Source organism: Suncus etruscus, chromosome 1 (assembly GCF_024139225.1).
Source record: "Suncus etruscus isolate mSunEtr1 chromosome 1, mSunEtr1.pri.cur, whole genome shotgun sequence".
Classification (NCBI taxonomy): Eukaryota; Metazoa; Chordata; class Mammalia; order Eulipotyphla; family Soricidae; genus Suncus; species Suncus etruscus.
Genome location: NC_064848.1, coordinates 162,410,696 through 162,427,813, shown reverse-complemented (window position 1 = coordinate 162,427,813; position 17,118 = coordinate 162,410,696). Strand labels below are relative to the sequence as shown.

The following is a 17,118-nucleotide window of genomic DNA, read 5'->3' as shown; positions in this document are numbered from 1 at the left end:
GGACAGTGGTTCGAATCCCGGCATCCCATATGGTCTCCCGAGCCTGCCAGAAGCGATTTGTGAGCATAGAGCCAGGAGTAACCCCTAAGCGCTGCCAGGTGTGACCCAAAAAAACAAAAAACAAAACAAAACAAATTTCTTTAGGTGTATGTAGGGGTAAGTTGGGAGGGTTAGTAATTGGAAGTAGGTTTCAGACCAGGAAGAAAAATTAAAGAAGAAATATCTTCAACATTCCTTCTGCAGGATCATGCTGGCATTTCAAAGAGCTGTGCTTTATAACCTTTACTAAAATCAGCTGAACAAGATCATCTATAGAGACTCCCTGCCTTAAATGGCTTCAAAAAGATTCCAATTAAGAGAGGTCTCAAAAGGCAATTCATTCCAAAGGCTTTTTTTTCTTTTTTCTTTTGGTTTTTGGGCTACATCCAGTGATGCTCAGGGGTTACTCCTGGCTAGGTGCTCAAAAATCACTCCTGGCTTGGGGGAACATATGGGACACCAGGGATCGAACCCAGGTCCATCCTGGGTCAGCCGTGTGCAAGGCAAATGCCCTATCACTGCGCCATCGCTCCTGCCCCCAAAGGCTTCTTTTTTCAAGTGAGGGGCTGTAAAATAAAAATATCCACGACTGGTGAGACTGCCCCAGATGCCATGTTTCTACATCCCAAGCAGCTGGGTCTGAAGAAGCAGGGTAGCAGCAGAGAAATAATACCAACCCAGTGAGGAAAGATATTCATTGCAGTCAGCCTGCTTTTTGTCTCATGGCATCTCTGCCATATTCTCTTTTTTTTTTTTTTTTGGTTTTTTGGGCCACACCTGTTTGATGCTCAGGGGTTACTCCTGGCTATGTGCTCAGAAATCGCCCCTGGCTTGGGGGGACCATATGGGACGCCAGGGGATCGAACCGTGGTCCTTCCTTGGCTAGCGCTTGCAAGGCAGACACCTTACCTCCAGCGCCACCTACCCGGCCCCCTGCCATATTCTCTTTCTGAGCACACCTAAAGTCAGAACTGCTCTCTCTTTATTCAAACCAACTCCACCAGGGAGGGGTTGGGGGGAAGGTCCTTTTACATATCAAAGGAAGAGGTTTCTGGGAAAAGGAAGCTGGAGGAACACTTTAGGTTAGGGTTGTAGCTATCTCACTTTACAAGGGGCTTCAAAGACAGTGCATGGTTGTCAAGGGCCTGACAAGAGATTCTCTGCCAACAGAGGCTGCAATTCAATGCACAATTCCAAAGATGAGATGCTTGCTGCTCAGGCCTCATAGGCTAGGTTTACTGAGCCACCCCAACTGTGTTGGGTTTTACCTGGTGATGAGAACCATATAGTGCTGGGAATCAAACCCTGTGGGGCACATGCCTGACATTGCCCTATCTCCCAGCCCTCCCCCCAAGCTATACTTTTAATTGACTGTGCGTAAAGCCAAGTCTTATAAAAGACAAATAAATTGGGATTTCCCACCAACTGTCAACTGACCTCAGTAAAATACTTATTTTCTTAATAGCCTAACTTCAACTTAACAAGCAAAATGAGAGATTAGGGTACAGATGTGGCTTAGTGGCAGAGTCTGCCTTATGGTGTCTGGTTTCTTGCACTGGGTTCATGCCACCATGTGTGATCCCAGAGGGGCACTACGATTGTGGTCCCCAGGGTCACAATAAGGTGTTGTCACCTTTTGCATACTGCAACCAATTGGGCAACCTCTGTGCATTGCAATAGTAACAACAAAGGGTGGGAAAACAAGAAAAAAACTCATTACACTTCATTATACTGTCATACAGAGGCTACAGAGACAAGGGGATGTAAAATCCACAAGCCAATTTAGGTCTGAATTGAACTCCAGGTGGAGTGAACTTGGCGAAGGGCAATCTCTACAATAAAAACCAGGCAAATGAACTCTACGTGCCCTCCTTTAGTCACATTCAGTGATAATTAAGATTAATTAGGACACAGCCTCCAGAGCAATCTCAAGAGGAAAGTTTTAATTGGAATCTTGTATGATCCTAACATTCATGAAGGTGAATAAAAACATATTTTCAGGTTTTCACTGACCAAATAGTGTGTTTTATGATTAAACTATTTCAAGATCACAAAGCACATGTTATAGAGCAGTGAACAAATAGAAAGTTAAAGTAAATAAGATTTCAATTAGGTTAAATTAAAACTTAGGAGAGTTGGTGACATGTGAGAAGATGATTAAACTACTTTTTATTAAACATACTCAGAAGTTGGCCCACATTAATATATTCCCCCCACTTTCTCCTTCCCCCACTCCTAGACTTATATCTACAATAACTTTGCAAGTGCTATTAAAAGAACACAAAGGGGCAATGCTAACCATAGAAAGCTAGTTGAAGAGCAGGAAGGGAGGAAGAATGGGATTAAATGCTACTACGCAGTAACAAAAAATTCTATGCAGGGTGGGATATTGTTTAGATGACTATCTTATGTGCTCTATCAAGTTTTACACGTGAGAGTGTAGGGAAGTGTCTGCAAACCATGTTGGCACATTTCCCCATTTAATATCAGAAGGCAAAACATAAACAAAAGCACACAGACAAAGAAAAGGAAGAGATAACATTCAATGAAAATCAGCTGGTAGACTCTAACCACAGAGGCTACAAGCTAGGGTGGAGGAAGAGCGAAAGGGCATAGTAGACTGGCACTTTGGTGATGAGGGAGGGAATATATACCCTAAACATTTACTCTGATGAACTAAATGCTACTTCAGTAAATAATAAGTACAAATAAATAAAATCACAATCAAGACTGGCCTTCAAGTTGGCCTTGGTCACCAGTGGAGCCTGGACCTGAGAAGACTCTGCTCTTTCTGTGTATCTGTTTTGAACTCTAGGAGTAGAAATGAGTTGTTCCCACTGGAATTTCATTTTAATGTATTTGCCTCCATAAAAACCTCAGAGCCTCCTGACAAGGGTCAGAGTTTTTCCTGTTTCCTGCTAGTCTGTTTCAAATAAAACCATTCCAAATACATACTTACCTTCCCCTCGCATATAAAAAGAAAAATGAAACACTGGTCCATACTGTGGTTCCGAGTAACCTCAGGTCTTTGATGGGATCATTTTTCAAATTTAAAAGATCCAGATGATCTTCTACAAGGCGGGTAATTACTCTGCAAACCACTTTATTTCTCAACACTGTTCTATTTTAGGATAAGTGGTGACTTTTTTGTTTGGCTTTGTTTTTATTTTGTGAGGGGGTTACAACTGGGCTATGCTTAGAGTTTACTCTTGGTTCTATATTCAGAAATTACTCCTAGCAATGCTCAGAAGACGATATGGGAAGTCAGGGATTGAACCTGGTAGGTGGAACTATCACTCTGGCTACAACTGGTGACTTTTTCTTTTTATAACTTTGATCTGCTCCTACAGTACACCACCCAATCTTGTGAAGGGGGTAATGTGTGATTTTTGTACAAATATGTTTCTTCGGGGAAAATAAGGGAGGGATTTATGAAAGATGAAAGGAAATTGATTAAAAAGATCTAATCTTCTTTTTCATTGAATAGACAATACGATTTCCAAGAACTAAGAAGAAATTCTATAAACATAATCAGATGTTAAAAAAAACATTCAGCATTTGTAAACATGCCCCTCAGAAATTAAGTTCATTTTACCTTCTCCAATAAGTAATTATTGATATGTCCCCCGATAGGATCTCCCTTGAAATCAAAGTTGATATCCATGTATTTTCCAAATCTGCTTGAGTTGTCATTGCGGTTGGTCTTGGCATTTCCAAAAGCTTCCAAGACACAGTTAGATTTAAGCAGCATGTTCTTCACTCTTTAACAAAAACAAATCAAACTCATCATGAAAAGTCGTTGATTTTTTTCAAAGCAAAATTTTGTTTTAAAATGTAAATAATGGAGCCCCAATTGCTTTTTGGGGGAAAGAGAGAGAAATTTGAACCATACTTGATGGTCCTCAAGAGCTCTGTGTTCAAGAGTGACCCTTGTGATATTCAAAAGACCATATTTAGCCGGGATTTCAGAGTTGAGTCTGCAGGGCCACAATGTAAGTGCCTCCTATATTTTCCTGCCCCAAACTGCCAGTGTTTGGTAAATAAGAGTCTATAAATTATGGTAATATATGCCTGTAAAATATTAATGTGTACCTAAGCCTCACTTTACTGTAATAGGATTTAAAACTAAAATTTATTTCTCATAAGGCTAACAAAACTGTGACTTGAATAAACAAGGTAGAGGATGGAGAGGAAGTGACTTTGGGTAGTGGTGGGGGGTATCCTGGCACTCTACTGGTGGGTCTGGTGTAGGAGCACCACAAGTGTAAATCAGTAATATTGTACTACTGATAAAAAAGTTAAATTAAATTAAAAAATTCAGTTCTCTATTATTCTCCTAAGTTCCTAAGAAAATAAAGAAAATCTATTCATATCTTTGTCCTTGTCATGTTGGACCACAAAATTAAAATTAAAAGCAGTAATTTGTTACAATTAAGAAAATGCCTTGTTTGACTTGATAATATAGCCAACAAGATTTTTAAAAAAAGCTTATAAAGAGCAGTCTAAACTCTCTTCTTTGGCAATATAACATGCTCTCTTTCCATTCATACAATGGAAGACAGTGCTATATATATGGAGTGTGATGCTTCAGTAAAGAAATATTGAACTCCGGGCCGGAGAGATAGCATGGAGGTAAGGCGTTTGCCTTTCATGCAGGAGGTCATCGGTTCGAATCCCGGCGTCCCATATGGTCCCCTGTGCCTGCCAGGAGCAATTTCTGAGCCTGGAGCCAGGAATAACCCCTGAGCACTGCCGGGTGTGACCCAAAAACCACAAAAAAAAAAAAAAAGAAATATTGAACTCCAGGGTCTGAATGACAGTTCAGTGGGTAGGGTGTTTGCTTTGTGTGGCTGAACCAAGTTTGATCCCCAGCATCCCATATGGTCCCCAAGCTGGCCAGGAGTGTTTTCTGTGTCCAGAGCCAGGAGTAAACCCTGACTGAGTACAGCAGGTGTGGCCCCAAAGCAAAAACCAAAACCAAAATAAAGAAATAAATAAATAAAAGAAATACTGAGATTTAAGGTAGCAACTCTGAAAAGATTTTCTCTTCAAAGAACCTAAACTACAGGTCTGGTGATATAGTGTAGCAGACAGGGTGCTTGCTTTGCACATGGCTATCTTGGGTTCAAACAGCACCACATACGGTCCCTTGCCAGGAGTGATCCCTGAGCTCAGAGCCAGGAGTAAGCACTGAGCACAGTCAGCTGTGGTTCTCCGAACATAAAACAAACAACAAAAAACCAAGATGCCACAAAATTATGTCACTTGACCCTCACACTTCTTTTCTTTTCCCCTCGCACTTAAAAAAAAAAAAAAAAAAACCTCGATTCCTTCCATACACATTCATTACATGATGACTGTGCCAGTCCTTGTGTTCAGTGCTGAGACCCAGAGTATACACTACCAGCTGTTTATTCATCTGATATGAGTGACAGCATGCTGTGGCTTAAAACTCCTTTAGAAAAGGAATCCTATCTAATACCAGAGGCTCTGATCATAATGAGAGAAAAGCACAGATTTGCCTCTTAGGATCCCCTTTTCTCTAAGGGAAACGAACACTTCCCCAGAAAAGAAGCTTAAAAGACACTGAAACTCTAGAAAAAGCAAGGAGCTCATGAGGGTTTGAAAAATAAAACAGACCAATATAAATGAAAACATCATTGCTGCTCACATACATTTAAGGCTGTACAAGGTATTTTCATCTGTTTCAGAATTGTTTTATTCCCAGCTCTTTGAACAAGAAAATTTTCATCTATTTTAGAGTAGTTTCATTGGTCTTATTTTTAGTGAAGCTCACCAAAGTGGTAAGCTTTCTCCTATTTAAAAATAAGTATGGAAGGGATTGGAGAGAGAGTACAGTGAGCACAATGCTTGCCCTGCACACACCTGAGCCCGGTTTGATACTCAACACCCTAAGGTCCCTTGAGTACCACCAGGAGTAATTCATGAGTGCAGATCCAGGACCAACACCTGAGCATCACTAGGCATGACCCAAAAACTAAAACAAAACAAATAAACACACAAATAAACAAATATAAAGTATAGAAATAGGGGCCAGAGTGGTGGCGCAGGGTGTAAGGTGTCTGCCTTGCACACGCTAGCCTAGGATAGACCGTGGTTCAATCCTCCTGCACCCCATATGGTCCCCCGAGCCAGGAGCAATTTCTGAGCGCATAGCCAGGAGGAACCCCTGAGTGTCACCAGGTGTGGCCCAAAACCAAAAGAAAAAAAAGTACAGAAATAAAATGATATAAACAAAAGTAAAGACAATAGGCAAAAGAAATGAGTGTGTGCGTGAGAGAGAGAGAGAGAGAGAGAGAGAGAGAGAGAGAGAGAGAGAGAGAGAGAGAGAGAGAGAGAGAGAGAGAGAGTGTTAACTATCAATAGGGGCCGGAGAGATAACATGGAGGTAAGGTGTTTGCCTTGCATGCAGAAGAACAGTGGTTCAAATGCCGGCATCCCATATGGTCCCCGGAGCTTGCCAGGAGCGATTTCTGAGCATAGAGCCAGGAGTAACCCCTGAGCGCTGCCGGGTGTGACCCAAAAACCAAAAAAATAAATAAATAAAAATAAATAAATAAATGCTCAAAGCACCTTGGAGAATAGGCAAAGCTACAGTTGACAGAAAAGGAAGTGCTACCCAGACACACTGGTTGTTCTGATCCTTCCTTCCTTTTTCCCTCCCTCCCTCTTCCCCTCCCTCCTTCCTTTTTTGGAAGTAAAACAAATTTTATTTGGAAGTACTGAGAAAAAGGAGGGAGAGGATAAGAAATAGAGCAATGAGTAACGTGCTCAAGAGAGAATACAGGCTTCGCCTTGATACACAACCAGCATGAAAGTACCAAGTCCACATCTCAAGAGGAGAGATGTGTGGTACCATGTGTCCTGTTTTAGCTGGCCCTTGCTTACCTTTCGATCTCCGCTCTCTGACTGGGGTTGGTGATGGCCGCAATATAATGCATAATGTATTTACTGGCTTCAGTCTTACCAGCTCCACTTTCCCCTGGGAAAAAAACCGTGCAAACTTAACACTGTAGCTTAAACCACGAGTTATGGTTATTAATCAAGCTGTTAGAAATTTTGATGTTATTTAACATTCCTTGTATTTCAGTGCTTACCCTTTTTGGGGGTTAATTAATCCTACTTAGATATGGCACTGACTAAACAAATCTGAGCATGTGAGAAAAATAACACTATTGTGTAAGTAAAATAAATAGATTGCAAAGCAATATTTACTTAGAAAATATACCGAGGGTTAAAATATAATGAATTAATTTCTGACATCTTAATACTTGGCAGTAACTATTAAATAGAGCAGAAAAAGGGCAATGAAATCATTAAAAGCAAACTTAATTTTTGTATCATAGGATGTCTTTTTATGGGTATGAAGTAATTCTAAGTTAGAAGTATCTACCCACATTTAAAAATGTGTATGTCTTTAGACCTTGTACAAGTTTCACTAGAGGCAAGTTAAACTATGGAAATACTAAAAGCATTAATATGAATAAACAGTAATCCTTAAAAGGTTCTAAAGAGTATTTTTACAAACTATACTGTAATGTTACAGCTAAAGCTGGAACAAATAAGCCCATTAGTAGAGGACTGGGTATATTAACAATTCAAGTGTTTAATGGAATCCTACATGATTGTTCTTCAATACTTTAAGGTAAAAATGGCCCAGTATATAAATGAAAAAACAAGTTATGTAATAGTTATATTTATATTCTTACATATGCACGTGTGGCCATATGAATTTGCACATGCAGAGTAAATGTATGAAAGACTAAACACTAAAATGTTTATAGATGTCACTACTGGAATTTGGTAGTGGGGTAAAAAGATATTCAAGGGTAAGGGCTTGTTTTTCCTTTATACTTATATAATTGGTTCTGTTTCCCTCCCATCCCACTTTTAAAATCAGGCAGTATGGCTTTATTATTTATTTCTTTTTGGTTTGGGGACCACACCCAAACACAGGGCTTACTCATGGCTCAGTGCTCAGAGATCTCTCCTAAAGATGCTCTGAGGACCATATATGGTGCTGGGTATTGAACCTGGGTCAGCTGTATGCAAGGCAAGCACCTTCGTTGCCATACTATCTCTCAGCCCAGTTTTCTGATTTATTTTAATACTTTTAGGACATAATTCTTAGGACATAACTAGTTATTCAGTTAAGTCTTCTGACCCTTATTTAGTTGTTTGGCTCTTAACTATAAAGCCAAAGTCAGCTATAAAGTGGAAATTGTCATTCTAGATAGAACAAAAATAATCAAAGTATATTATAATACTCAAGAAACCCCTCTGGTTTAAGATGAATCATTCAGTGTTAATAGGCAGATATTTTCTTTCCCCATTTTATTCCCCTGCTGGAAGATAGAGAATTCAGTTTTTAGTTCTTGAGCACAAGGTATCTGTGCCAGTCTCCCTCTTCTTTGAAATTCCAGGCTATAGCTCCTTATTCTGAGGGCCAGCTGCTTACCTACTCTCATGCTTCTGCAGGCCCCTCAACACTGGCTCCCACCCTCCATACTGACTATGAGTTCTTCCTTCTTGCTACCTTTGGATTTACTTTGTTTTTTTTTTTTCTGTAGTATTTAAAATATTTTTTGTTATATTTTGTCTAGTGCTTTTATTTAAGATAGCAAGGTGGGGAGGGATAGGGGCCAAAGAGAGAGCAGAGCAGGTAAGGACTTTGCCTTGCATACAGATGTATCCCTGAACCTGCAAGCAGTGATCCTTAAGCATAGAGGCAGTAGTAAGTCCTGAGCACTGCTCAGTGTGATCCCCAAAACAAACAAAAATGAGGGGACAATTTTCCATGTAAGCTCAGACTGCAAAACTGACCAGTAAGTATTGGTAAATGAGCCAAGATTAGATGGTAAGAATTTATACAAATAATAGCTCTACCAAACTGAAGTTTCAACTTCAAAAGTAAAATTAGTCATTTGGAGCCTTGAGTGCCAATTAAGTTAAATAATTTGACTACAGAAGTAAAGAGGCCTTCTCTAAATACCTGATATCATGATACAGGTGTCTTTTGAGCGCCTCTTCATAGCCTTGTAAGCAGCATCAGCAATAGCAAAAAGGTGAGGAGGTTTCTCATACAGCTCCCGCCCTTTGTACTGCTCAATCGTGTCCCTCTCATAGATGTTAAGAGGCTTGTAAGGGTTCACAGAAACGACGACTTCGCCAATGAAAGTGTAGATGCGCCCTTTTTCAAATCTGTACAGAAACAGAAGAAGCAGTTGTGGTTATATTGAAATGTGACTTCTTTCCTGAGTCTCTTAAGAAATCCAAATATTCCACGCACAATTTCTGAACTAAAATTTCACTGACCCTACAAGTTTACTTGTAGAGAAAATGCTTGAGGCTGTACCCTCTTCAGAAACTAATGGTAGAAAAGAACAGGGTGTTAAAGAGTCAAGGAAGACTACAATTTTTAATGGTTAAGTGAAATTTCCTATTTATCTTACAATGAAAGTAGTGTGTGTGTGTGTGTGTGTGTGTGTGTGTGAGAGAGAGAGAGAGAGAGAGAGAGAGAGCGAGAGAGAGAGAGAGAGAGAGAGAGAGACTAACAAAGGAAAATTTGTGTACGTACATGCTCTAGCTAGGAGAAAAAGAAACTGACTTTAAATCAGGTCTTGAAATGCATTTAACAAAATTTTCAATGATAAAGAAAACTTTTTATATACATTTATTTCTTTGGTTTCTTTAAATCCCACTGAGATGCCAGTTAAAAAATAAAAATAGTAAAATCCACAACAGAGAGAATGGTTGAGGAGACACTAAGTACAAATTTGTTTTATAAATGACTGCCTAGGATTCCATAGGGTAACTATATCAATCATTCCCCTTCCTTCCTGCTATTAGGAACAATACTAGAAAAAAACATAAGAACTTACGAAAAAGTGCTTTTATACCTGTGGGACAGAGTCCCTGGTATGCAATAGCTAGTTGAGTGGTTCTTATAGAGATTAAAAAAAACAAAAAACAAATAGGTGGTTTTGGTGTTGGAATATTTCATGTATAAAACCCTAATAATGATAGTCTGTAAACCACAGTGCTTAAAATAAACATTTTAAAAAGTAAATGTATACATAATTTAAACTATCAACCAGATGTACTTACTCCCAAGCCTGTAAATCAAATGTATATTTAGGCCACAGGACACCTGCTACATCTTGGGCCACTTTGCTCAAATCTCCTCTGACTATATATCATATTTTAAATATGTTAACTCACTCATCTCTTATTTGTTTCCTGCTGTGTATGTCCATCTAATTTAATAAACTATATGGCCTAAGAATCTTGTATTATTCTCTAAGCCTCTCTTCTTCGATCTCTTGGACAGTTCATTTTTATATTTTTCTATACATTTATTATTATTATAATTATAATATAATAGAGACCTTCCCCAGTAGTGCTCAGGAGACCCAGGTGTTATTCCCAGCACATTCAGTCCATCAATGAGGGCCTGAACGTTCATGCTTAGGCTTGGTGCTGCAATACGAGTCAGGTTCTGTGATGCTCAGCGAGCCATTCAGTGGCTAAGGCTTGTACTCAAGGCATGGTACAGTCCTCCAACTCTAAACTACCACCAAAGCTCAATGTATATCTTTTAAAGTGTATTCTCCCTCCACCTTTATTTTTGATGGTCATTGTTGTTGTAATGACTGGGGGAGGGGTTAGGTGGGAGGGCTTAAAAGGAGGGGGGTTGTCACACAGCTAATGTCACACATACTTAGCAGCCATGCTTGCTGGAATCACATAGTTGTATTTCTTACACATATTTGGTTGGTTTTGTGCATTTATTTTCACCACTGTAGTTTCCCTACAATTCCTCCTAGGAAAAACACCAACTCTGGATCCTTTATACCTGAAGCTGAATGCTAAAGGTGCAAACTTATCAGTAAGATCTTAGGAAAGCCGTTCAGTAACCTCCATGTGCTGCAGCTTCTTAGGTGTAAAGTGGTGACAGTGAAATCCTTCTCTCCCACTGGCATTTAGTACTTTTTTTTTTAAAAAAAATAGCAATTATTTTTGTTTCCAATTATATGCTACATGAAGATCTTTAATCAATGCTTTATTTTATTAAAACTGCTACTTAAATCACAGCAATCATTACACACAAAGTATTAATTCAGTGTTCATACTATTTCCTGTCTCTCCAGTCAATCACAGCAGAATGTCATGTTTAAAAACCCACAGAAGTAAGAGAAAGCTATGATCACCACTGAGACTTTACTTAACCTGCATATGAAATACAACGCAATAGTAATTTGTAAAATATTAGAAGCTTATATTTAAAACTCGCAAGTCTGGTTATTTAAGATGCAATTTTCAATCTGGTTAGATCTTAAATTTACCACTAGATGGTGCCAGTATACGCTTTAACACTCAGTCAAGATGTCAATTTGCTCCAGAAAACCTTAGGATATGAAGAATGGACTAGATGACAGGAGTCACCTGCTCAGTTTGCTTCCAGGAGTTACTGTGGAAATTATCCTAGATGACAAATGGGATACTACTCAGTACAAAAGGACAACAAAGGCCTTTCTACGACCTCTTTGTGTAAACTTCTTATGACAAACTTTCCTAATTTATTCTTCAAATATTTATTCTATCTCTAATTTATGCCAGACACTCGGCCTGGCTTTGAAAATTAAAACAGGGATCCAGAAGTGGGAAACGGTTAATAAATAATCAAAGGAAAGAAATAAGCTAGGTAATGAAAACACTACAATGGTAGCAAAATTCACAAAATTACCTTCCAAAGAGGTAATTAAGAGTGATAATATAGATGTGCAGGATGGAGCTCAGAGACAGTGTGCTTACACACACACACACACACACACATACACTAATACAATTATGCCACAGCAGTGTACACAGAATCTTTCATGCTATGATTTCCCTAAGTTTTTCACCTGGCTCACCTAACTACCTGTCATATACATGTAAAATCACGTTACGTTTTCCTTTCACCTTTTCCGTGTTAATTAGCACAAGTGCCCTTAAATGCATCAACCCTGACACTCAGGTTATTTGTGTTAAATTCTAGTTAATAAATAAAAATAGGAGAGCAGCAGTGAACTAGAAACTTAGCTAACTCACTAAGAGTTAGCTGAAATGTACTTTTCTCCTGTGACTCTCTCTGATTTCTTGTGTAAAACTACAAATGGATACCCTGCATATTACAACTACCCACCCATCAAAATACTCCACCTCCCCGCTCTCTGTTGTGCCTGCTCTCACAGCAGCAAGCTATTCATGTTGGCCAAGATGACCAAGCCTTTATGGTTTTTTCCATGGAGGTTCATTCTTACATTCCCTTTCCTCACCAAATATCTTTTCCCTACATCTGCTTGGTAAATTATCACTACTCCTTGGGAAGCCTATAAGAGAGCATCCTGTAGGAGCCGGAGCGATAGCACAGTGGTAAGGCACTTGCCTTGCACGCTGCTGATCCGGGACAGACCCTGTTCGATCTCCGTATTTGATATGGTCCCCGAGCCGCCAACAGCAATTTCTGAGCACAGAGCCAGGAGTAACCCCTGAGAGCCTCTGGGTGTGGCCCAAACCTCCCCACCAAAGAGAGAGAGCAAGAGCATCCTCTAGATAGTCATTCTTAAACAAAATAAAAGTGGAGGGGAGGAGACACACTAGTCAATGTTCGGTGTTCAATCACCCTTGTTGGGTTTAGGAGACCTATGTGATACTTGAAAACGAGCCTGTATTGGCCATAGGCAAGACATGTGCCCTACCTGCTGCACTATCTCCCTAACCCTAAACAAAAATTTATTTTTCTAATTACTTTATTTAAGGACCGGAGTGGTGGCACAAGTGCTAAGGCATCTGCCTTGCCCATGCTAGCCCAGGGCCAACTGCGGTTTGATCTCTCAGCGTCCCATATGGCCCCCCAAGCCAGGAGCAACTTCTGACAGGGTGTGGCCCAAAAACAACAAAAAAATTACTTTCTTTAAACACCATGATTACAATATTATTCATAAACAAAAAATATTTTAACTGAAATATTGCCCCAATAAATTTCAGAACCATGGCCTATACAGTTGGCCCTTAAATAACAGAGAAATGTGAAGCTGTTTGCCCCCAAACAGCCTGTAAAACTATTATAATTTTTTTTAATTTTCTTCAACCTAATCTATGGTAGTTGGTTGGCATCTATGAGAACTGGTTTAAAAACACTACCCATCTCTCAATCCCAATATCAAATTCTGTGGAGCCTAAGTCCCTCATAGTCCATTACATCCACAGACCCTCTGTATCCATGGATGTAAATGGTACTGCATCCTTCACCTATGTATAGAATCTCATAATTCTTCCAAGAATAATGGCACTGAGAGGAAGGGGTCAACATATGTGGAACAATACTGGAGATCATAAAGTGCTATTTATGAAAGTGAACTGCACTTGAACTTATGCATGAAGGCAGAACATGTGGCAAGATTACTAGGATAGGAAGGAGATTGGCCTAACAATAGTTAAACATTTGTAGTGGGAAATGCCAGTGAACAGTTGGAAATTTAGAAGGGAGTCAGATTGAATTTGATATAGATTCTGAAAATAGACGAAGGAAGCATAAATTTGTGACCAGAAACTATGAATCAGTGAAGCTAAAGAGGTCAATGAGGAGAATAGCAGAAGGAGGGACTAGACAGAATCTGAATACTTACTGAAAATGAGACAAAATATACCTAACTTTGAGCTGGACCAACAAAATTTACTTCACAAGATCAAATTTCAAATGTACTCTAGAAACCTCTACATTTGAAATCTCATCCACTAACAAAATTCAGTGTTATCTCAGATAAATTTACAATACTACAAAGAGTCTCTTTTAAGGGAAAAATTCTTTGTGAACAGTTTTATATATTTAATAAAATATTTATTCATAAATATTATTTATTTCATGGAACATAAAGGTATTAACTTAATCACATTGGATCAGACAATTTTCCTTTCCTTTTCAACAAAATTACATCTTAAGTTACTATGAATATTCAGATTTCTTGATAGGTGTTCATTTATACACACCATCTTCTGTATTTATCTTCTCAACCAAATTCTAGCCTGCGTTCTATGCCAGTACGTCAAAAACACTGGTTAAACTTCCCAATGAAATCACTAAATTCATTGGTTGGTTTTCTGTCCTTGTGTTACTTCATTTCTCAATAACATCGACAGGCTCCCTTCTGTAAGATAGTCTTCTCTTAGTTGGGTTATAGACCATCCTCTGGATTTTCTCCTTAGTTATGTTTGCCCACAAAATTTGGAATGATCTCTAAATATTTGGGTTCTCTAAAGCCTAAATTCAGTTGCAACTTCACATACCACCATTTAAGAAGGATAGTGGAAGTTGGAGAGAGAGTACAGCAGGCAGGATTCTTGGCTTACACACAGCTGACCTGGGTTTAATAACTAGCATCCCATACAGAGATAAATCAAAAGGTTAGAGCACATGCTTTACATGTAGGAGGCCCAGATTTCATCCTTGGTATAGCAAGGACCCCTGCATACTAAAAGTGTGGCCTGAAAACAAAAAAAAATGTGATCTGTTAATAAAATTAAAACCCAGGACTATTCTGAAACACAAACAATGAAGAAGGCAAGCTATCAGTATGGTGGGGCAAAAGAGAAAGGCAGGTAAAACTACACTGTAGCAGTTGATTCCCATCCTCAACCCCCACCAAAAAAAAAAAACAACTCATATCAGGGCTGGACAGAGTACAGTGGGTAGGGCACTTCTCTTACACGTGGCCAACCCATTTCAAACCCCAGCACCAATATGGTCCTCTAAGCAATGCCAGGAATGATCCCTGAGTATAAGAGCTAGGAGTAAGCCCTGAAAACTGCTGGGCACGGACCCCGCCCCGCCCAAAACAACAAAATCTCATGGGACATGAGACTCTTTTGCCAATCAGGCAAATATTTTGTTATTTTAGGGCAGAATATCCATAAGAAAGTATTTAGAAATAACAAAACCCAAACTTTGTGATCTACTAGTGTCAGTTATTTCACATACTTTCAACCACCAACAAATGCAAAAGAACATTTTAAATATTTAAAGACAAGAATTTTTAGAAGTGGGACCTATGTTAAGATATGACAAGAAAAAAGAAGGTAAAGAATTTGACAGACAAATGACTGACAGAATTACCCTATCCCCCAAAGTACATTATGAAGTAGTAAAATGATAGGGAAATCTTCTGCATGGAAATGAAGATGATAAAAAAGCTCTATAAACTAAGACATTAAAGGAAACATTATTTTTTAAGAAAGAGAGAAATCATGTTTAGAACTAATATTTTAATAAAATAGATGAACAGGGGCCAGAGCAACAGCACAGCGGGTAGGGCCTTGCATGTGGCCAACTAGCCCGATCACTGGCATCCATATGGTCCACTGAGCCTGAAAGGAGAGACTTCTGAGTGCAGAGCCAGGAGTAACTCCTGAGCACCACCAGGTGTGGTCTAAATTCCGCCCCCTGACAAAAAAAAATAATAAAAGGGATGAACTGTTAGAACTCAAGGTAAAAATAGAATGGGCCGGGGCCGGAGAGATAGCATGGAGGTAGAGCATTTGCATTGCATGTTGAAGGAAGGTGGTTCGAATTCCGGCATCCCATATAGTTCCCCTGAGCCTGCCAGGAGCAATCGATTTCTGAGCACAGAGCCAGGAGTAACCCCTGAGTGCTGCCGGGTGTGATCCAAAATCCAAAAAAAAAAAGAAAAGAAAAGAAAAAAAAACACAGAGAGAAACAATGGTCATATTAGAAGATATAGAAAGGAAAATGGATGAGGCTGGCAATAGGAAGAGCAAAAAAAATAAAATAAAATAAAAAATGATAAAGATAAGCAAAGTAAAACAGAAAAACAAAGCTAACAGAGTATCATAAAAAATTATAAAAGTGGAAAACAATGGAAAATACATAATTAGTATTCCTAGAGACTTCAGCATATGATAATCAGACATTTCAAAAGAAATAAATATACCAATACTGTCAACAATAATTAATGCTAATGAATAGTGTTTGTAAAAGGGCACTGGGTAGAAGAGATAGTAATAGGAGTTAAGGTTCTTGTCATGCTTGCAGCCAATTGGAGCTTGATTATATTACATATAATCCCCTGAGCATCACCAGGAGAAATGTCTAAGCACTGTTAGAAATCACAATCTTCCCACCCCCCCACCATGGGCTAACCACTTAGAAAACAAAACATGAAAATGCCCTAAACAACATTTATGTGTTGCATTGTATGTCCAAAGAGAAATATCAATTGCTATGCCCCTGTACCTGTAATTTAAAATATGGTACTTAAAATTCCTGGCCCCAATTCCAATGTGTGAGAGCAATGTTCCAGCACAGCAGTGTGTCCTACAGTTCAGCACATTCTGATGTGATCCACCCATCAGATTCCACAGATTACGAGCTCAATCCTCAAACTGTCACCCCTTGCCCCCAATCTTCAGATGCAAAAAGCAAGCCCATGTGCTCCAGTCACATCCACCATCCCTGTATCATCTATTATCCCTCCTTAGAATTCAGGTGCAAGAGCAGATCACATAACTGAACAACTAACTGGCTACCAGCAGAGGTTCCCACACTGGTTCCTTGTGTTTGATTTGCTAGATCAGTTCATAGAACTCAGGTACATTTTATTTAGGAATGTATCGGCTCAGTAGAGAAGAGCAGGCTTTAGTAGGAACAGAGAGCCTATTATATCACTGTCCTATAATCTGTCAGCTCCATAGAGCAGGGTCATGGGGCTGTAAGTGGGAAAGGATACAGACGCTCACTTTCTCAGCATCTCTCCAGGCTTGCCAATTGGGAAGTTCTCCAACTCCAGACCTCTGAGGCTTTTGTGGAGGTTTCCTCACATAGACATGGCTAACAAACTCACTGATCACTATCTACTGATTCAGCCACTAGCCTGCCTCCCTTCCCTGGAAGTTGAGAGTAGGAAAGCTCTTTAAATCACATCTTCTGGCAAACTTGGCTAGAGTCCCCAAATTACTTTATAACCAGAACAAAATACAGCTTTACTGCTCTCATATCTT

General features: G+C 39.3%; 1 protein-coding gene across 1 annotated transcript in view; it reads right to left on the bottom strand.

Moving 5' to 3' along the window:
- The window catches only part of MYO1D (myosin ID), a 399,577-nt gene that overhangs the window by 273,235 nt on the left and 109,224 nt on the right, over positions 1-17,118 (bottom strand). The window contains exons 2-4 of the mRNA XM_049771384.1: positions 9,053-9,261; positions 6,949-7,042; positions 3,635-3,800 (exon numbers count right to left, since the gene is read on the bottom strand). Coding sequence (XP_049627341.1) covers positions 3,635-3,800; positions 6,949-7,042; positions 9,053-9,261 — 469 coding nt within the window. The remainder of the gene's footprint in view (positions 1-3,634; positions 3,801-6,948; positions 7,043-9,052; positions 9,262-17,118) is intronic.